General features: G+C 57.2%; 2 protein-coding genes and 1 long non-coding RNA gene across 3 annotated transcripts in view; 2 read left to right on the top strand and 1 right to left on the bottom strand.

The window, feature by feature from the left end:
• SF3A1 (splicing factor 3a subunit 1) overlaps positions 1–10,127 on the top strand; it is a 22,184-nt gene extending 12,057 nt beyond the window's left edge. The window contains 14 exon segments of the mRNA XM_020996618.2: positions 1,706–1,780; positions 3,164–3,314; positions 3,553–3,563; positions 3,566–3,748; positions 4,299–4,416; positions 4,526–4,711; positions 5,407–5,528; positions 5,637–5,879; positions 6,345–6,378; positions 6,381–6,551; positions 8,094–8,248; positions 9,175–9,276; positions 9,369–9,440; positions 9,654–10,127. Of these exon segments, the coding sequence (XP_020852277.1) occupies positions 1,706–1,780; positions 3,164–3,314; positions 3,553–3,563; positions 3,566–3,748; positions 4,299–4,416; positions 4,526–4,711; positions 5,407–5,528; positions 5,637–5,879; positions 6,345–6,378; positions 6,381–6,551; positions 8,094–8,248; positions 9,175–9,276; positions 9,369–9,440; positions 9,654–9,755 (1,725 nt within the window). The 3' untranslated portion in view covers positions 9,756–10,127.
• Positions 7,434–21,589, bottom strand: LOC144457143 (uncharacterized). The gene is made up of 2 exons (XR_013486500.1): positions 21,508–21,589; positions 7,434–10,169 (listed from the first exon to the last, which is right to left on the bottom strand). It is a non-coding gene; the product is annotated as an uncharacterized LOC144457143 (long non-coding RNA).
• TBC1D10A (TBC1 domain family member 10A) overlaps positions 18,609–21,589 on the top strand; it is a 38,276-nt gene continuing 35,295 nt past the window's right edge. The window contains 1 exon segment of the mRNA XM_020996627.2: positions 18,609–18,871. Within this exon segment, the coding sequence (XP_020852286.1) occupies positions 18,660–18,871 (212 nt within the window). The 5' untranslated portion in view covers positions 18,609–18,659.

Here is a 21,589-nt window from a genome sequence, read left to right as displayed (position 1 = left end):
TGGCCTAGGTGCAGAGACAGAAAGGAATCCATCTCCACCGCCATGTTTTAGCATAGCTGAAGGGAAGCTGTCCAGACAGAAGCAAAAGACACACTAGCTAGTTGTGTGAGGGAGCAAGGCATAGGTGCCTGGGAGCCCTGAGGGATTCTGGGAGGAGGCTGTCAGGCAGAGGCAGCGAGCCTCTTGTGGGAGGGCCAGGGTAGAGGCCAGTGTGGCTGCACGGGGAGGGCACCGTGTGCCAGAGGGGAGGCTTGTGGGAAGATTAGCATTCAGGGCCGAAGTCATGAGCCTGGTTGGGCTAGTGGCCGAGTAAGTATAGAGAGGGATACAAGGGATGCTGGGAAGTGGGAATGTGGGGGCAAGTGAGAAGCAGAAGGAAGGGTGCCAGTGTCCTCGACAGACCCAGGGGAAGTTTGGTAGAGGTTGGTTTGGGGCAAAGTGGATGAGGTCTGTCCTCTATAGGGATGTCTTTGGGACGCCCAGATGGAATGACAAGAAACATTTGGTGATGGGGGAGCCCGAGAGAGAGAGAGACTAGGGCTGTATCTAGAGACTGAGAGTGAAATGCACAGAAGGGATAGAATCCGTGCTGGAAGAGGGGGTTTGCAAGAGGGGGCGAGGAGAGAGACAGTGAGTGAGTGTCAGGGAAGCAGAGAAGCAGAGCCAGGACAGAGAACACACACTGCTGGGGGCATGATAAGGGATGATAAGCCAGCAAAGGACGCTGCTGGGGAGGAGAACCTGGGGAGACTGTCACAAAACCTGAGAAATGGAGAGAAGGATTTCAGAAGCCAGATATAAGGAGGGAATTCATCTGCACCTCAGGGCCAGTCTGCCTCTGGGTGTGAAGGTGAGGCCGCAGGACACAGCAAGTGAGCGGGTCCTTGAGGCCTTGAGGCCGAGCCAAGGTGTTTGGCTTTTAGCCTATAGCTGGTAGTAGTAATTGTTTGTCCTTTTTTCTGGAAGAGGACCACGGCATCAGGAAGATGATGAATTTGATTTAAGTGAGGGACCTGCATAAGGTCTCCAGGCTCACTCTCTCGTCGGGAGCCAGGAAGGCTGGAGCTGGCCCAGAGCTGGTAGAGGACAGAGATGGTGGCAGGAGGTTGGGAGGACCTGATCTAAGCTGCTCATGGAAGGGATGGGTGTAATCCAGAGTGTAGCAAAGTCAGGGCCCTTGGGCCCAGCCCCTTCCTGACCAGCCTTACCGCTATCTTGCCTTATATCCCTGCCCGTGGGGGAATGTGACCCCTGATACCCCTGATGACCCAAGGGCTGGGCCAGGCTCTGCTAGGCTCACCTCTCTGAAACACAATTGCCTACGTCTGAGGGATTGAACAAGACATTGTGTGGAATGTTCTTTGTGATTACAAAGTATTTTTGATGCCCATATTTAAAACTCCTCAAGTCTGCATTGAAAGGCTGTCTAGTCTTCCTCAAGAATCCCCTCTGCAGATATCCCTGACACTTGGTGACCCAGTCCTTGTGCAGACATCTCCAGTGAGCAGGGCACCCCCACTATCGACTGGGCACTTTGTATCTCCTTGACGCCATGCCTCCACGCTGCTCCTACATCCCAGGAGGGGCCGCAGAAGCCGTCGAGGCTGTTCTGCCCGGGACCTGCAGTCAGCTCCTGCCCACGCCCTGCCTCACCACAGAGGGAGGGCTCTCTGTGAACGACTGTTTGAACCTGCTTGTGTTTCAGATCTTGATTCCACCAAAAGGCTTGTTTACAAAACTCAAGAAGGAGGCAGAGAACCCTAGAGAAGTTTTGGATCAGGTAAGTTAGAAATGATTTCCCCCAAAAAATTGCTTGTCCGTTTAATTATTGTAAGCTGGATGCCCCTCATGCTGCACTGTCTCACTTGTTTTGGGGGAGAAAGGACAGGCAGTGCCCAGAAGCCTTTGGGTTTTGTCATTCCTCTGGCCTCATTTGTCTCAGCTAATGACCAGGGCACTCCTGGCCCAGGGATGTTCCCCCTCTGGAAAGTCAGGGGTTGGGGGCAGCTGGGTGGTGCAGTGAATAGAGCGCCGGCCCTGAAGTCAGGAGGACCTGAGTTCAAATCCGATCTCAGACCAAACACTTGACACTTACTGGCTGTGTGACCCTGGGCAAGTCACTTAACCCCAAATGCCTCAAAAAAAAAAAAGTCAGGGGTTCGCCTGTACGCCCCTCCAGACACCCTCCACTTGATGTCCAGTCACCCCGAGGTCACTGAATCTAGTCCAGCTTCTGCCTCGCTTCCCCACTTCTCTCAAATGAAAGGGCATCGGTGAAGCCTCCAGGCCCGGCCCCTGCAGCCGCTGGAGCCGCGGTCCTCAGACGGCCAGATCACAAAGTCCACGGCTCGACGCAGCCGGTCTAACTCTGTCGGGGGAAGTGACGGCAGAGAGGAGGTGGCCGTCCCCCCGCCGACCCTTGCACACCCGGGGCTTTTCCGGGTGCCGTCTCCCCCATTCGAGGGAGCTCCTTGAGAGCGGGGGCTCCGACTTTGCTGTCTGTGTGCTTTGCATACAGTTAGAGCTTACTAAATGCTTATTCATGATGTGCCACCTGTCGTGCTCAGTGGTGGGTTTAGAAGTACAAAAGCAGGCACAGCTTCTGCCCTCAAGGAGCTTCCTTCCGATAGGGAGCCAGAGAGGGAGGGGTTGTAGGCTGGAAGTGACCTCAGCGCACCACCCCCTACCACACGGCAGCCCTTCAGATGGTTGGAGAGTGTTCTCACCCCCCCCCCAACTCTGTCCTTTGCATGGGGGGAGCAGAGATCTCTGCCTGGCGAGATTCAGGAGTCGATGCCCACCCCCGAGGGTCTGCCCCGGGGCCTCCTCTCCTTCAGGGCTCAGGCTGGCAGGCGGGGCAGGAAGCTCATCTGGAGCTCTCAGTCTGGCACCTCTTGTAGGCACTCGGTTCTCCCGCCATCTGCGGCACATTCTATTTGTGGATTCAGACGTGTGAGATGTTGTAAAGCAGCTGTCACTGCCGTGGCCTGGGGCTCTCCAGCTGTTAACATGGCCCTGCCAGAGATTCATCTGTGGGGGTGGCCTTGGGTGAAGCCGGTCGAGTATCTCTGGGGCTTCTCTGGACGATGGCAGTGACCGAGCCTGGTGTCCGCCACCTCCCCTCTCTGACATCCTGACTCTTGTCTCGTGGCCCCTGCTGCAGGTGTGCTACCGTGTGGAGTGGGCCAAGTTCCAGGAACGGGAGAGGAAGAAGGAAGAGGAGGAGAAAGAGAAGGAACGGGTGGCATATGCCCAGATTGACTGGCACGACTTCGTGGTGGTGGAGACCGTGGACTTCCAGCCCAATGAACAAGGTGGGCACACGGTGCCCTCTGCCCCACCCCCCCATGTCCACGGGCACGGTGGAAACATCTCCCTCCTTTCCCCTGGCTTGGAGCCCTGGCATCTTGGCTTGGTCAGTGTCTTTTCTTTCTCCTTCTAAGGAATGACGGGCCAGGGCGCTCAAGACAAACGGAGAAATGTAGACAGGTGAGCTCTAGACCTCGTCCCTTAAGGAGTGCCTTTGATAACGCAAGGACTTCCTTCCCCCAGGAAACTTCCCACACCTCCCACCACCCCAGAGGAGCTGGGCGCCCGCATCCTGATCCAGGAGCGCTATGAGAAGTTTGGGGAGAGCGAGGAAGTGGAAATGGAGGTGGAGTCTGATGACGAAGATGAGAAGCAGGAGAAGACAGAGGAGCCCCCGTCCCAGCTGGACCAGGACACCCAAGTGCAGGACATGGACGAGGTGACCTGCAGAGATGGGGTGGGCTGGAGCCTTCCTTCCCCGCCTGGCCTGGCCCAGGGACTCGCTCCCCTTTACAAGTGCCCCAGAGCTTTCCCACATGGCGCTCTGCTCCTTTGCCCTCTCCTAAATTGAACTATGCAGGGGAAGGAATGTGCGTGCCCCTAGAAGACAACGGGCCCCTGTATCTGTGGGAACTGACTTTTCCTCTGCCTCCCAGCCCCTCCCCCCGCCCAGAGCTCACTGTGAGAGGCCCCATTGAAGCCTGCCCAGTGCCAGCTGCTGGAAATGCCCACAAGAACGTTTGCACCGTGAGCCCACTGTTCCATTCACTCAGTGAGAAAGCTGCTTGGCCGGGCGCCCCATTGGCTTCTGCCTGGAGAGGGAAGCTCAGCTCATGAACGCTCCTCGAGCCGGGACCTCCCGCTGCCCCAGGGAGCAGCCAGGGCTGAGTGGGAGGGCAGCTGCTGACCTCAGCTCAGCCCCAGCCCCAGCAGGAGGGCCAGATTTTCCAGGGGAAACGCAGATTGTAAACCGTCTTTTTTTCCCCTAGGGTTCTGATGATGAAGAGGAGGGCCAGAAAGTTCCCCCTCCTCCAGAGACCCCCATGCCTCCACCACTCCCACCTACTCCAGATCAGGTCATCGTCCGCAAAGACTACGACCCCAAAGGTATAGATGTCATGGGCTGCTGCGCATTGGCCAGCCCTAGGCCTGGCAGGTTTCTGGGGCTTGGGGGAGTCCCTGCCTGAAAGGGTTTACCTTCTATCCTCCTTTTCAGCTTCCAAGCCCCTGCCCCCAGCCCCAGCTCCAGATGAGTATCTCGTGTCCCCCATCACCGGCGAGAAGATTCCAGCCAGCAAGATGCAGGAGCACATGCGCATCGGCCTGCTGGACCCACGCTGGCTGGAGCAGCGTGACCGCTCGATCCGGGAGAAGCAGAGTGACGATGAGGTCTATGCCCCAGGTGAGGCCTCTCTCCACTGCTGCCCTGACTGCCCTGGCGAGTGGTCTGGTGGGCCCATCGTGGTCGCGTCACACTCTAAGTCTCTATGGTTTCTGCTGGGAACAGTAGGCTTGGGCCTTCACCATAGGTGAAGCATAGGTGAAGTAGGTGGGCATTCACCATGGGCTTCAGTTTACAGGCAGCCTTCTAAGAAAAACCCATTGGGGTAAGAGAGGGTTATCGGTCCAGGTCCTGTCTACCTGTTGGGGACAGCTGGTGGCTTAGCAGATGGAGCGCTGGATTGGGAGTCAGGAAGGCCCGAGTCCAAATCCAGCCAAATCCATACACCGCCTGAGTGACCTAGGGCAAGTCACTTCCCCTCTGTCTGCTTTGGTATCCTCAGCTATTAGATGGGGATCATAATAGCACCCACCTTGCAGGTTGTTAGGAGGATCCTATGAAACCTTTGTGAAGTGCTTTGCAAACCCTAAAGCCTCCATCAGCGTTAGCTCGTATCACGCTACGGCGGTTGTAGCGCAAGGCCTGATCATGCCTGGGCAGCTGCTTTCTGTCTGGGTGGCTGCCGGCCTGGTGGAGAAGCACCAGCAGCAGGGGCCAGTCAGGTCCTGACAGCACTGCTCAGATAGCACATGGTTAGACCGCATCCCCACGGCCGGCATCTCCATGGATAACCTTTCTCCTCATCTGTGCCCCAGGTCTGGACATCGAGAGCAGCCTGAAGCAGCTGGCCGAGCGGCGTACTGATATCTTTGGCGTGGAGGAGACGGCCATTGGTAAGAAGATCGGCGAGGAGGAGATCCAGAAGCCGGAGGAAAAGGTGTGCCAGCCTCAGTGCCCATCATCCTCTCCCCTCCTCAGCGGGCAAGGCTTGTGCCTCCTGGGACAAGGGAGCTCCGACCCTGACCCCGGGCTTCCTGTTTTCCAGGTCACCTGGGATGGCCACTCGGGCAGCATGGCCCGAACCCAGCAGGCGGCCCAGGCCAACATCACTCTCCAGGAGCAGATCGAAGCCATCCACAAGGCCAAGGGGCTCGTGCCAGAGGATGATAGCAAGGAGAAGATCGGCCCCAGCAAGCCCAACGAGATCCCTCAGGCGCCCCCGCCGTCTTCAGCGCCCAGCATCCCCACCTCAGCCCCGCCCATCACCTCAGTGCCCCGGCCTCCCTCGGTAAGCCGGATCCCTGGAGGGGTGTGGGCTGCTGCCCCTTTTACCAGAGCTTCCCTTTCCTGTCAGGGTGCTCAGAGGCAGCAAGTGGGGCCTGGGCTGCTGTGGGTAGGGAAGGGACCATTCAGTGAGGATCGAAGTCTTAGCGGGCCTGCTCCAGGGGTGCCCAGGGGAGGAAGGCTGGAAAGGGAAGAGAAGGCTTCCAAGCTCCAGCTTTCTCCAGCAGGAGGCCGGCGCGGGGTTGGACCCGGCTCAGGGCTGGACTGCTGAGCTTCCCTCGGAGGGGGCCCAGCTTGTCCGAGCCTTTAGGTGGAGAGCGAGCAATCTTGGGGTTCATGAGGGGGCGGACAAGCAGCTTGAGTGTGGAGTCAGTGGGCCGTTGGCCCAGGAGGGCCTGCTGGCTCAGATGGCAGTCGGCTGTGTGAGGTCTCTGGCCCTCGCCGTGCCCGTGCCCCCTCGATTTTCTAGATGCCGCCACCTGTACGAACCACAGTTGTGTCTGCTGTCCCGTCATGCCGCGGCCCCCGATGGCCTCGGTGGTCCGCCTGCCTCCTGGCTCCGTGATCGCTCCCATGCCGCCCATCATCCATGCTCCTCGCATCAACGTGGTGCCCATGCCACCCTCTGCTCCGCCCATCATGGCGCCGCGTCCGCCTCCCATGATTGTGCCAACAGGTCAGTGCCTTCTTCATCATCCCCCGCCTCTGTGGGGCAGCTCTCAGGTGCCCCCAGGAACTTGTCTGACCACCAGAACTGCCTCCGTTCCTGGTCCTCAGCTCTTCCAGGAAAAGCTGAACGACCACCTGTCAAGGGTGGCACGACTGTGCTCTGCTTGGGGGGGCGGCTGCATTAGACAGGCTGTGGGGAGACACAGACGTTCACTTCTCCACGTCCTCCTGTGCCTTGCGTCTGATGGCACTCAGCTCCTACACACGTCAGGATCACAGGCTTCAAGCTGGAAGGGACCTTGTCCACACGTCTCACTTTATGGATGAGATGTGGACAGACGTAGAACAAAATCCACATAGCTGGCTGCCAGCCTTTGGCACCTGTGGGCCCCTGTGGGTCGGGCCATCACTTCTGGAAAAGGCAGGAGCGACGGTCCTGCTGTCAGCAGATTGACCTTCTTATGGCTCCACTCACTATCCTTGGGACTCCCCAACCAAATCTCCCTTCCCAGGCCATCCCCTCTATCATCTTGCCCTTGAAAACAGAAGCTTCTCTTGAGGGCAGGGACTATCTTTGCTTTTGTCTTATATCCTGAGGGCTTAGCCGGATGCCTTGGTGTTTGCAGTCAGGGCCCAAAAAAAACCTTCTTCCTCCTCCCTCCATCTCCCTCAGGGATTGCCCCTTCTGGGTCGCTGCCTACCTGGCCATCCTGTCAGTAACACTGGCCTGGCAGCCCCCTCCTCAGAGAGCAGCCATCGGTCAGCCAGGTTGGTGGTAGAAGGGCGCCATCCTGGCAGGCCTACCAGATCCTACCAGAAGACGGCACTTAGCAGCTGTGCCAGTTAAAGCCTTGGGAAAGGAGTGTGACATCTTTCTGCTCTGGTCTCAGTCGGTCACTAGTCATTTATTAATAGCGTGTACTAGGTGCCAGGCACCAAGCTCAGTGCTGGGAACACAGATATGGAAAAGAAAGCCGATTCCTGCCCTCGGGGAGCTTCCAGTCTGCAAAAGGAAGCTGGGATGGGTGGGTGGGGCCTGATGGAGAAGCCCAGGTTGGCCTGGGTGCCCTCTCATCATCTTAACCACTAAGACCCATTGGGTTCCTGCAGGGATTCACAGTCTCTTCGGTACTGGCTTACACGTGTCTATTGCATTTATATTTATTTTATTTTATCTGTATAAGCCAATTAAATATAGTAGAGATTCAGTTGTTATTGCCTCTAGAAAAACCTTGTTTAGAAAGCAGGTGTGGCTCAGTACCTCGTGGTCTTCCTCTCAGTGCAGCGTGGCGTGTTCCCTTGAAAAGCCACGGGGAGAGCTTGGCCCAGGGGGGTGGAGATGGAGGGAAGGTCCAGGTCCCCTGATCGATCAGGGCACGGCTCGCGGGCACGCATCCTTCCTTCATTCTGGCTGTTGGAGTCCTGGGCAGGCCCCCAGGAGGGCCATTCCCTAGGCTTGGGGAGCCTCTGCTTTCCCCATGGATAAGGCTAAGGGCTATGGTCACCTCCCCCGGGAAGCTCCTGGCTAAGTGTGTCTTTGTGCCCCCAGCATTTGTGCCGGCCCCCCCGGTGGCACCTGTCCCAGCACCGACCCCCATGCCTCCTGTCCACCCCCCGCCACCCATGGAGGATGAGCCTGCTTCTAAGAAACTGAAGACAGAAGACAGCCTTATGCCCGAGGAAGAGTTTCTCCGGAGGAACAAGGCATGTGGTGCAGCCTGGACGGCGTCCGGTTGCTTGTGGGGCCTCTGGTTTGTGAAGAGTGTTGATTATCTTAGAGAAGGAGGTGGTGGGGCTGCCCTGGTGCCTGCTTCTCCTGCGGGGATCCTTTGAGAGGCTCTGTGTGGCCCCCTCTAAGAGGGCTCTTGGGGCTTCGCACCAGTCAGCAGGGGAGCAGGCCCGAGGCTTCTGCTCGGCTCCCCGCTCACCCTGGGAGCCTTTGGTCATGGACTCAGGGCTCAGCTCTGGGGGCAGCAGGTGGGCTTTCCCAGGCGAGGGAACAGCTCAAAAGCCAGCCGCAGCACAGGGAGAGCCTGGCTCTGATTTTCTTGAGTCTTAACTGACGGAGGGACAGAAGCCAGACTGACTGACCTGGTGGGTTCAGAGGGCATGCGGGCTTTCTCTGGCCTTCCAACTGTTAGCAAGTCAGATGAGGTGGAAGCGGGGAAGGGATCCAGGAATGGGAGCGGACACTCCTGTTAGCTCTTGATCCCCGGAAGCCCCCAGGCCCAGGTCCCAGGCACCCGCTGTCCCAGGAGGCCTCCATGGAAGTATGGGGGCTGGGGGAGGTGCCAGCTGCCTGTAGGGGGTGTATAGCAGCCCCATTTCACAGAAGACAAACCTGAAGACCAGAGCAGGGACAGGACTGCTTCCCCCTCCCCGGGTGGTCCTGAGGGTCAGCTGAGATCATTGATGTACATCGAGTGCCTGGCAAACCTCCCTGAGCTGTAGACATGGGAGCTGTTGTCAATAGTATCGCTTCTTTACACCAAGGAGAAATAATACCCAGTGGAGGTCAGTCCTCACCTTGGCCCTCTCTCCTTTGCAAATTGAATCAGTTAACCCTCAACAGGGCAGAAGGTCACATTCAAACACAGGTTTGGGGTCTCCTCATCCTTTGTCGGTCACAGGGTCCGGTCACCATCAAGGTTCAGGTCCCTAACATGCAGGACAAGACCGAATGGAAGCTGAATGGGCAGGTGCTGGTCTTCACCCTCCCGCTGCCAGACCAGGTATGTGCCAGTGGGGCGCCTAGGTCAGGAAGGGGCGGGACCCTGCAGGGCCCTGCAGAGAGGGTCACCTCTGCTCCGTCTTGGTCCGGCAGGTCTCTGTCATCAAGGTCAAGATCCATGAGGCCACTGGCATGCCCGCTGGCAAGCAGAAGCTGCAGTACGAGGTGAGCCGGGGCTTCCTTCCTCTCACCCCTCCCCCCATTGTTGCTTCTCTGATTGGGGGATCCTGGGAGGCGCCTGAAGAACACCTTCCCTGAGTGCGTGGGGCGGGCTGAGCTGAGGTGGGGGCGGAATGCGGAGCCTGCCTGTGGGGGCGGGACCAGGCACACCCCGCCAGCTGGCTGCTCCATCCTCACACGGCACCATGTGTCTTTCAGGGCATCTTCATCAAAGATTCCAACTCCCTGGCGTACTACAACATGGCCAACGGTGCCATGATCCACCTGGCACTCAAGGAAAGAGGCGGGAGGAAGAAATAGAGGCTGCCCAGAGGGGGATGTTGGGGCGGGGTGGGTCTTGTTTCCCAGGCCTGGTGAAAAAAGAAGACTTGTTCACCCTTTGGAATGTCTGGGCAGCCCCTACCCGGCAGCTCTGGCCAGAGAGCCTGTGGAACGCGCCACTGCTTGTCCTCTTGGATGGAGCGGGTCGCCCCACGCCCCTCCTCTGGCCTCCACCCGACTGGCCCTGAAGCCCCACGCCCCTCCTCTGGCCTCCACCCCACTGCCCCTGAGGCCCCATGCCCCTCCTCTGGTCTTCAGGCAGCCTGGCAGGGGTGGGGCAGGAGGAGCTGGCATGTTGTCATTTGTCTTCTCTTGTTACTTTGTTGTGATTAAACTCTTGCTTCAGTCACACCTTTTCAGTGTTGGACGCTTTGGTTCATCAGTAATGGTGTTCTGGTTTTGGAAATAAAGCTGAGTTAGGTCGTTTGGTTCGTTCTTTTCAGGTGGGGTTATTGGTGACCTTGCGTGAGGATCACTCCTCATTTTACCATCTGCCGTTGAACTGGCCAGAATCCCCTGAATCCCCGATTCAGCCTAGGCACCCACCAAACCAGATCGTCCAGACTTGGGGCCAGAACACCTAGGCCTTCCGCTTAGCACTTGGGTGAACTTGGGCCTCTGTTTTCTCCTCAGCAAAGGGAAGGGGCTGGACTTACTGGCTCTATAAAGTCCCCGGGTAAATGGCCCCTGTGATTGGACCTGAGGCCTTGGCCTTCACCGCCCAGCCCTTCTTCCATCCTTGTTCCCCGAACTCTGCATCAGGGAGTGTGGACAGGCGAGGCTGGCATGGAGTTCCCAGCTCACAGAGGGGACCAGAGGGCACATTCAGTACACCCCCCCACCATTTTACCACCAAGGAAATGGACCTGTCAGGGTTGGAGGGATTTGTCTGACATTACACGGCCTTGAGGAGGCAGAATCTGGTTTCAAATTTAGCGCCACCTCCCTGCTGTTGAACCATCTACCTCCTGGGGGTGTCCCAAGGCTCAACTGAGGTACCGTTGGCAAAGGGCTGAGATGATGGAAGCTGTTCTCTATTGTCTTGTGTGGCTGCCTCCTCGGGCAAGCCTGGCTGAGGCCCATCCTTCGCCTCAGAGCCCTTTCCTCCCGCAGAGGAAACACTCTTTCCTCACTATTCATTGTTTGTGGTTGTGACCTTCAGAAAACCATCCCCACAAAAAGACTTAACTCTGCTGCTGCCTGGATCTAAGCTGGAATAACCTTCCACCTTTGGTGAGCAGCATAACTTGTTTTCCAGCTGTGTGTTGTCCACTCCATAGAGTTTCCCTGATGCAGTTAGTATCTGGTCACCGTGTGACCAGGGTCTAACTGCTGGCAAACATATACATCTGAATTAAGCGGCGATATAAACAGGATGGTATAAGCAGGATACTCCTTACGCTGGAGGTGAGAGGGAGCCCACAGTCCACTGAAAGGTGTCAGACAAGTAAGTAACCTGCAGGGCAGAATGCAGGCAGTGTGCTTGGACAATTAAGGAGAGAGGACTTTTGGAGGGGAGGTTGGGACCCCATGTGGGGGAAATAGGCTTCTCAGTGGGGCCCTGGAGGAGTGAGAAGGCTATTTAACAGAAGTGGAGGGAGGGCATCCTAGCCATGAGAAGCCAGCTGCCTGGAGAGCCTGGGGACATCTGGATGGGGACGAGGGAGACGCACCATCAGGCCAGGAAGGAGCTTGGAGCCAGGCCATAGAGGCCGTGGGATGCCAGGTAAAGAGTTTATTTGGGTGCTCCTATGTGGGCAGTGGACAGCCACCCAAGGATCTGCAGAGGCACGCTCCCAGACCCACATACAGGAAAGAAATCCCATTGGCAGCTTTAGAGAAGACAGCTTGGAGAGGCCAGGGCTGAAGGGCTAATCTCATTAGCCTTCTTCGGATTCCCTTTGCATCCAAGGTTAAGTGCGGCCACCAAGAGTCCTCTGTTGTCTGGGGCATAGGATTGTCTTAGAGGGCGACCCTGCTAGAAAGAGCTCACTTGTCCTGATGTCTGCAATGCCTCCCAGACAAGTACAGGGAGCTGACCGCCTTCTCCAGGACGCTTAAAAACAGCTCCGTAAGATAAGCTTTCTGACACATCATTGCTTCTCCTGAGTTAGAAAATGGCAGTGGTTCCCTCTTCTCAGGAGCATTCCTACAAAGCGTTAAAGTGGATTATAATCCAGGGAGCTGAGCATTGTCTTTACTGCCTAAGGCCTGGCTGGGTCTGATAAACCATTGGGTGGGTCAGACAGGAATTCCATCAATCAATGGTCATTGATGGAGGCCCAGGTCCTCCATCCAAAGCCAAAGAAGAAGGCAGACCCTGATCTCAAGGACCTCATATTCTACAGGAGGACACAACAGGGATATAGATATGCATGGGTAATCGAGCTGTGTTAGGCACCTACTATGTGCCAAGCTTGTGTTGAATACCTACTATGTGCCAAGCATGTGTTGGACACCTACTATGTGCCAAACTTGTGTTGAATACCTACTAAGTGCCAAGCGTGTGTTGGGCACCTACTATGGGCCAAACGTGTGTTGAGTGCCTACTAGGTGCCAAGCTTGTGTTAGGCATCTACTATGTGTCGAAGCTTGTTTTGGGCACCTGCTATATGCCAAGCTTGTGTTAGGTGCTGGCGATTAGATACAAAGGTTAAGACAATCCCTGCTCTCAAGTCGCTCACATCTATTAGGGGAGAAATACGTACAGAAGTCAGAAAGCCTTTTTAAGGAATGAGTGGCTCACTGTGACTAAGGCATAAGACATAGGAAAGGGAGTGGTGGGAGTCATGTTTAAGAAGAGGTAAGAACCAGACTGGGTGAGGGGCCTTGAATGCCAAGAAAGGGAATGTGGGCTTTAGTAATAATACTAGTTGACATTCATATAGCAATTTCTCATTTTTAATGACCTCAGCTGAGCCTGGGAGGCAGATACCAGAGATGCTATGAACCCCATTTTAGTGATGGAGAGACTTGAGGCTCTGAGTAAAATCATCGATAGAGCTCAGATCAGAGGTGGGACTCCCTGCTCCAGTGGCCACACATTTCCTGCCCTAGCGTGTTTCATGTTGGGCACCACTGAAAGGGTTTGGAGCTGGGCGACGTGATGCAGTGTTGTTGATTGGGTTCCAGACTCAGAGGCAGGAAGCCTTGGGTTCTAGCCCTCCTTCCTTCCTGCCTACGGGAACCTGGGCGCGCTCTTAGGGCACAATGCCTATTAAGTGTTTTGCCAACCCCCAACAGCTGTGATTATTCCTGAGGGTGAGCTTTAAGCCAATCCCTTCATCTGGCAGCAGGGGATATGATGCATGAGGTGGAGGAGAGGCCAGGGCACTGGACCAGACCTCTACAGTGGGACAGACTCAGGGGTCCTGGGTTCAAATCCCATCTTTGTGACTTACTTCCTGTATGATCCCCTCAGTGGGCCTTGATTTCCTCATCTGTAAAATGAAGAGTTTGGATGGCCTCTGAACCCTACTTACCCCAGCCCAGCAAAATAAGCTGGTGGCTCTGCCCCTTCCAGCCTCAGCTTTTCCATCTGTCAAAAAGAGAATGATGTGCCCTGTGAAGCTGTGAAGATAAGCTCAAAGACAAAGGCTCTGTGAACGCTCCTGAGCCTTGGTGGGCAGAGCCATCCTTTCCTGAAGCTGAGCAACTTGGGGGGAGGAGGGAGAAAAGTGGGAGACAGCTTGGGGCAGGGGGATGGGAGGAAAAACGCCAGCACCAAGGCCACCTCTGCAAGACTGATCGGTCAGGAGAGAGGGCCCGCACTGTGGGTGAGAGCCGTGACCAATGCACTCATTGCCCAGGAGGTAAAAGGCCAAGAATGCAGTCTGATGGAATGCGTGTGAATGGCCCCTTTGAGAGGCAAGATCCCAGGGGAGGGAACCGAATATGGGCCAGGGGTTTGGCAAACATGAGCTCCCAGTATGGCATCTGTGAGATGCCTGCTGGCCATGGAGAGGGCCGGGTACAGACTGGGGGAGGGGCAAGCCTGGGCCCATCACCACAGAACATTGTGCACCAGAGCTAAGATAGGGATTCTTAGAACGGGGGATGGCAGGGCTGGGAGAGGCCTGGGAACAGAGGATGGCAGGGCTGGGAGGGGCCTGAGTCCAACTGAGTCTAATTTCCTCCTTTTCTGTTGTTATGCCTTTAGTTTCAGGCATACTCTCCATGACCCCATTTGGGGTTTTCTTGGCAGAGATACTGTAATGGTTGGCCATTTCCTTCTCCAGCTCATTTGACAGATGAGGAAACTGAGGCAAACTGGTTAAGTAACCTACCTATGGTCACACAGCTAGTAAGGGTCTGAGGCCGGATTTGAACTCAGCTCCTTCCTGATTCCTGATTCTGTGCCCTAAATCCGCCGCACCTAACATCTGAATTGTTCACATATTTCGTCGGTCTGCCTGTCTGCCTGCCGGCCTGTCTGCTGGTTGGCCTCTGTCCCTGATCACACACAAGTGTGAGCACACATACACGTACCACCCCATCTGCAGCTTGAGGCTGGGCTCAGACTCATGTAAGGAACGTCTCCCCATCCCTCCATCCCCTCCATCCCAGGCCCCAGGCCAGATCCCAGCCCCACTCTTCGTATATGCACGCCAGGCTATCCCTCCCAGACTGGCTGGGGTGACAGCTGCTGTCAGCAACTGGCCAGATTGTCCTACATGCCTCACTGGGGCAGCCTGCAGAATTATCAGCCCCAGGCTTGGGGAGACTGGGGTGGGGCCCCGGGGCCAGTTCTGGATGAATCCAAAATGGATGTGATGAGGCTGGGAGACTGGAACCAGGGACCTGCCTGTTGGCCCCCCGCCCAGGGATAGAGTGTGCCCAGAGCCAGGAAAGGGGCTGCCACCGCATGACTCTTCTCCTCTCTGGGCCTCAGTTTCCCCATCTAGAAAACGAGAGGATTAGCTTGGTGGGGGGGGTTTCCCAAGGTTCCTTTGTACTCCAACATTCTCTGTTCTAAAGTCTTTCCTGCTCCATCATCCAGCATTCTCTATTCTAAGGTTCCTCTTAATTCTGACATCCCAGGGTCTAAAGGTCTACTCCAGCTCCTAGTCTAAGGCCCCTCCCAGTCCTGACATCCCCTGTTTTAAGGGCTGTTGAGTGATTTTTTTGGAGGAGGAATAGTGTCTTTGTCGAACCTGTGGGCATTCCGTATCTCTTGTCTAAAGAGGCCATTAGAGGGCACCCCTGCCTGCCCAGTGGGTGCCAGATGCCCCTGGGTGATGTGATGCTGCCCTACCTGGCTACTGGGGGGTGGGGGGCCTCAGGCTTCCAAGGACTATAAGCACTCTTTTTCTGGAGTCACACGCCTCCTCCCCCCAGAATCCAGGTAGTTTCTATTTGTCTTGGGCTGAGTAGTTTACAAAGCACTTGTCCTGTTTATTTCATTTACCACAAGCCCTTTAGTCAGGACAGATCTTACTATGCCTATTTTCCAGTTGGGAATAAGGAGTCAGGGTAAATCTTATTATTCCCATTTTCCAAATGGGGAAGCAAGTTCAAATGAATGAACCTATTTATTCACCCACTCACTCACTCATTGGCTAAGTGCTGGCCGACGCTGGAAAACAGAGACCTCTCGGACAGCGAGGGCCCCTTTCTCCACCCAGCAGTTTCCAGTGACTTGCTCAAGGCCACCCAGCTGGTGCATGGCAGAGGTTGGTCTTCTGCCCAGGCCCCCCGTGCCCTCCATCCACGTTTGAATTCTGAGATGGCAGGCCAGAGCCTTGACAGAGCCATTCTGTCTCCAACTGCTTGAAAGAAAGAATGTTGTGCCCGGACCCTTTGCTGGGGCCTAAAATATCCCATGCTCCCCTCCCCCGGGGCCTGTTTTGGGACCATACCACATCTGCTTTTTGATGTCTCCACGTCTAGTCATGGAAAACCAGAAGTGCCAGGGAGTTTTTTCAGGCCACGCTGAAGCCTTCAAGAATGCTGGGCCTGTGATCAGGGAAACAGCTGAGGGTAAACTAAGAGCTTTGGGCTCCTGGCCCCCTGACCCCGAGACTTTTGGGGAGGGACCTTAGACACCTTCTCACTGAACCCCCTCATTTCCCCAGTGAGGCCCGGAAAGGGAGAGATGCCCATGGGTCACTCAAGCCAGAGAGGAGAGTCTCGACGTCCCGACCAGGGATCTTCCCATCATCCCCCAGGCCTGGCTCCCCTGTCCACGGGCTGCTCTAGCTTTCCAGTCGCAGAGCCCACTGGAAGGCCTGTCTTGAAGTCAGAAGCTTGGGCCTTCAGTGTCCCTTTCCTCACTGATAAAGGGGGGCCTTAGGAGTCCAAGGCAAGTCCTTTCTCTTTTCTGGGTCTCCTGGGCTTCATCTGCAAATGAGACAGCAATTCAAAGGTCCCTTCCCACTAAAGAAAGGTAAAGGAAGGCTACCCTTGGACTACAGCCTGATTTCATCTGTACAATGTATTTCATACCTTTTCAGTGGGTGAGAAAGGAAGAGAATTTTGAACTGAAAATAAAAATAATTATGGAGATAGGTGAAACAAGTGATTAGGTCTTAGGTGTGAAATTGTCAGTCAACAAGCAAGCATTTATTAAGTGCTACTGTGTGCCAGGCCCTGTGCTAAGCACTGGAGATACAAAGAAAGGCAGAAAATTAGGTCCCTGGTGTGAAGTACAGGGGAAGGCCATGTGCAAATAACCAGGGATGTATAAAGTCTGGATGGGGTGATCCCCAAGATCTGGGATAGGGCAGCGGGGGAGGACAGGACAGGAAAGGCCTGCAGAAGGTGGGAGTTGAACTGAGTCTTAAAGGAAGCCAAGAATTTCTAAGGGGTCTAGCTGAGGAGGGAGAGCGTGGTAGGCACCGGCAACAAGGCAAAGGTGCAGAGGTGGGAGAGGTAGTGTGGGTGGAGAACAGCCAGGAGGCCAGTGGACTGGATAGTGGAGAACACTGAAGGGAGTAAGGTAAGAAGGATGAACAGGGAGGAAGGGGCCAGGTTGTGAAGGGCTCTCACTAACAAATAGGAGCATTTGATTCTTCTGGGAATAGGGAGCCACTGGAGATTATAGAGCACCGTCAGGCATGTGCTTTAGGAAAATCGCTCTGGAGGCTGAGTAGGGGATGTATTGGAGCAGGGAGACGGGTGAGGCAAGAAGACCATTTCGTGGGCTCTTGTAATAGTCTAGGAGGGACTAACGAGGCCAAGGACTAGGCTGGTTGCTGGGTGAGTGGAGAGAGGGAAACATGTTCTCTCCCTAACAGAGGTATTGAACAAAGGCCAAGGTCTGGCTGGAGATTGGCTTTGTGGGGTAACAGCTGGGGGTTCAACGGACAGGTCAAGCCTGAGCCACTCGGGGAGAAAGAATGAGTTCTGTTGCAGGCGGTTTGAGGTGTCCAGGAGATGTCTGGTGCCAGCTATCCAGAAGAGAGAGGTTAGGGCTAGATTTGTGGGTCTCTGGAGACCTAGCGGAGACACTGAGGAGCGGTTAGACCACTTAGGTGGAAGCAAGAGAGGGAGGGAGGGAGAGGCAGAGAGAGAGGGAGGGACAGACAGAGGGAGAGAGAGGAGAAAGCCAGCCCACTGAGTCAGGAAAGCCAAGAGAGAAGGGAGTACCTAGGTGGAGACACGGATTCTATGCCAAAGGCTTTCCCCACAATAGTCAGGGAGGTAGCAGTGCAACTTGGATCCCCTTCGTACAGATGGGGAAACTGAGGCCCAGAGAGGCGAGGTGCCTGAAGTCACACAGGCAGCAGGTTCTGTGGCTCCAAGCTCCAGCAGAACGCCTTCCAGAGGCATGAGGAAGATGCCTGACTTGGTGCTAAAACAGATCCTCTCCCCTCCCCATCCCCCATCCCAAGACCCTGGGACCCTAGGCTAAGAGCTGGAGAAGGCCTCTGAAGACACCTGGGACACACACACACACCTGTGTCCAGAGACTGAGAAGGGAAGTCACCCCTCTGCACCACCAGGAAGGGGCAGGGATCCCTGGTGCCTCTAAGGTCTAGTGGACATTGCTAGAGGGAGCCCTCTGAGAAGGAAGCCCAAGCGCAGGGCCTTCCCACCCCGGCCACCCAAATAGGAGCCAGGCACACTGGGGTTACTGGCACGTGAACAGCCCCCTCAGTTTTAAGGGGGAGATGCTCCTCACCCTTAACCACAGAGTAAGTGCCAGGGAATTGGGGGACAGGAAGAGACCCCAGCAGGGGCAGGGGGAAAGAGGAAAAGGCCTAATGCAGGGCGTGACCTTGCTGGGGTTCGAAAGAAGCAAAGGACTCTAAGAGGCAGGCATGAAGACCATCGTGGACACTGGGTACAGCCTGGGCAAAGGTGTGGAGGTGGGAGACGAATGTCCCCCTTAAGAGCAAGGCAAGGCGAGCCCTTAATGTAGAACGCGGCTGGGCAGCTGGGTGGGCGCCCCGCTGGGAAGGGGTCTAACACCCGAGACGCATTCGCGACCCTGCGGATTCTGGCTTTGAGCTCTTTGGGCAGGGAGGGGGCGGGCCGGGCAGAGCCCGGAAGTTGGGGCGAGGAGGCGGGAAAGGGCCTCGGCTCTGTCCAGGTGAGTCGCGGTGATTGACAGCCAGGTGGGCGGGCCCTGGAATCCCGTGTCCGGGAGGGCTAGGATTCGGCCGCCCGCCTGGCCGCCAGGGCGGGGTTGGGGGGAGAAGAGGAGGGGAGAGCGGCGAGGGGCGGGGCTTTTCCGGCATCCCAGGCTCTGATTGGTTCAGACCGGGATCGCTCGCGGGGGCGCGGCTCCGGGTCCGCCCGGAGGCGCGGCGGGCCAATGGACGCGCTCCGGGGGCGGGGCCTCGGCGACGGCTGCGGTGGCGGCGGGCGGCCCCGGCTGCGGCGGCCGAGGAGACAGCGGAGGCGGCGGGCGGGGCCGGGCCGGGCCGGGCCGGGCGGGCGATGGCGAAGAGCCGCGGGGAGAACGGGCCGCGCTCGCCGGGGCCAGGCGGGAGCCTGTCGGGGACCCGGGAGAGCCTGGTCCCGGGCCCGGACGCGGCCTCGGCCGCCGACGAGCTCAGCTCCCTGGGCTCCGACTCGGAGGCCAACGGCTTCGCGGAGCGCCGCACCGACAAGTTCGGCTTCCTCGTGGGCGCGCAGGGCGACCCCGGCGCGTGAGTACCGCGGCCCCCGACGCTGTCGGGACCCTCCCCCCGTGACCTCCCCTCCGGCTGCTGGAACACCCCCCCCGCGATGATCCCCCCCGACACTGTCGGGACCCCCCCCGCGCTGTGACCTCCCCGACTGCTGGAAAACCTCCCCCCGTGACTCCCCCACTGTCGGGACACCCCCCAAGACTGCTGTGACCCCACCCCCTGCCGTGATTCCCCCCCCCCGACCACCGGGATACGCCCCCCATAGGAGTGCCGGGGATCCCCCCCTCGCTGTGACTGTTTCCCCCTAGACTGGTAGGATTCCCCTCTACCTTCGCCGAGACTTCTGCCTCCCTAACACCCCCCCCCCCGACGACGGGACTCCACCTGAGACTGCTGGGACCCCCCTCCCCCACCCAGACATCTGTGACCCCTCCCGCAGGTGGGGGGGGCTGTGACTCCACATATGTGACAAGGGTATCCCCCCATCCTGGGCACTCCCCTCCCCCCTCTCCTGCCTCGGGATCCCCCCTCCGCACACACCTGGGGCAAGGACAGCTTGACACTTGACACTCCTCCCTCCCCGCCCCCACACTCCCTGCGCTCTACCAGGTGAGGCTTCCCGGTCCACTCGTCACTGCCCCACCCCTCCACCCCTCCACCCAGCGGCTTCAGGAGTGGGTCACCTCCTCCCATTTCCCCTCCTGGGACACCCAGGGACCCCTCCTACCCCCTTCCCACAAGAGGGCCAGGCCTGAGTTTCTCCTCAGGACCTACTGATCCTGTCCCCCAAGGGCAAGACATTCCTTCAGCATCTCCAACTCCCTCCCAGGACACGACACCGGGCCCCCTACCCCTACCCCATCACTACAGAGACAGGTCAGGGTTTCCCCCAATCTCTCACCCTGGAATCCCCCTTTCACTATTTCTCCCAAGACCCAAATGAGTAAGGTCCCAGACCCAGCCTCTAAGGACCCCTCCAATTGCCCCACCCACCCTCACCAGGGCCCTACCCTCACCCCTTTACCTGGGATTTGTCCCATTATCTGTCTTCCCTAGAGGTTTGTCCCAATTCCACCAGTGTGGCCTCCCTCCCCCCCAGAGACTGTCCCCTCCTCTCCTGATAGAGACCCTGCCTGTGCTCTTAGAGGCTCCCACCCCTTTCCCTCCCAAGGAGTCTTGGAGGACACAGCCGTGCTCCCTCCCTGGAGGTCTCTGGAAATCTCCCCCTCTAAGAGAGGCATCAGGCTTGGCAGACACACACACACACACAAACACACACACACACACACACACACACACACACACACACACACACACACACACACTCACTCACTCACTCATTTTCTCTCTCATTCTCCCCCTCTCCCCTTTGCCTGTCAGGTCCCTCTCGTTCTCCAGGACGACCCTACCTTACAGAGGGATGGAGGGAGGGAGCTTTCTCAAGGCCCTTCCCCAGATTCTCCCCCACACTGGGACGTTTTCTCTGCCCTCCTGTTCTCTTCCCCCTCTCTCAGCTCTCCCAGCTGATTGTCTCCCTCCTTCCTCCCAAAGTCACACAGAGGCATGGGTCAGCTCTGTTCAGGAAACAGAGGTGAGGGGTCTCACACCCAGCTGGGGTGGGCACCACTTCCCCCCCCCCCCACCAAGTGCTAGATCTAATTCTACACTACCCCTCACCCCCCCAAGGAGGAGATGGGTGCCCCACATACATTTCCAGGGAGGGGAGAGAGAGCTAACTTGCTACCTTCACCCCCTCCTAGGCCAGCTATGCCCTCAGCTCTTGAGATAGGTAAACTTAGGACCACCCTGCGCTACCAACAAAGGGGGATCCCCCTAAGCTCCCACCTCTCCTGTGCTGGGTGGACGGACAGCCACATGTGCACGTGGATGAACAACCGTGGAAAACCCAACCCCCACAAGTATTCGGTGGCCCGCCCAACTTCCCTCCCCTAGCAGTCCAGCTGCACAGCACAGGTCATCAGTGACCACATACCCACTCCTCCCTTCGGAGGGTCCCCGGCACATCATCCCTTACACACGCACAGACACCCCCCCCAGCACCTCATCCCCTACACCCCCCCCAGAACCTCATCCCCTGCACACACACACACACACACACACACACACACACACACACACGCCTCAGACACATATACCGACTTATCGCCTGACCTCTTGCCCAGCCTCTAGCCCCTCAAAGGCAAAGCTGAGCTCTCAGACTCGTATGGTTGAATAGAGGTAGCCCTTTCCCCCCCAGCTCTCCCCTCACATACCAGCTACGAAGAGGCAGGCATGTGTGCCCTCCTGGACCAGCCCATCCAGTGTTACTGCCCCACACGTGGTGGGCACGCCCTGACTGTGCCTCTCCTTCCCACTTCCCTCATCTGCTCCAGACCTCCCAGGAAGCCCCAGGCAGGCAGGCCGGTGCTCCCCCTGCAGCAACAGACACGTTATTCTATGTGGGAGCCAAGCACCCTTTGCCCTGCATGGACATGCCCCTCTGTACCTGCCACTTGCTCCTTCCCCAGCCCCTGACGCCCCCAACGAGAAGCTGTTAGTTCCTTAGGCCGTTTCAGGCAGGCTGGCGATGGAGGCTACTTTGGGGTCCTGCGTTTATCTCCCCAAGTCTCTCCTGTCTTAGAGAAGATGCCCACCTGCCCCAGAAGGCACCTCTTTCCTTCGAGTTCATCTCATTCTTTAGAAGGGAGATCTGGCCTCTCACCTTCCTCACACATG

The sequence above is a fragment of the Phascolarctos cinereus genome, unplaced genomic scaffold, assembly GCF_003287225.1.
Source record: "Phascolarctos cinereus isolate Bilbo 61053 unplaced genomic scaffold, phaCin_HiC Scaffold_4;HRSCAF=312, whole genome shotgun sequence".
In the NCBI taxonomy this organism is placed as follows: domain Eukaryota; kingdom Metazoa; phylum Chordata; class Mammalia; order Diprotodontia; family Phascolarctidae; genus Phascolarctos; species Phascolarctos cinereus.
Note: the sequence above shows the minus strand (reverse complement) of the source record. Positions and strands in the feature narration are given on the sequence as shown.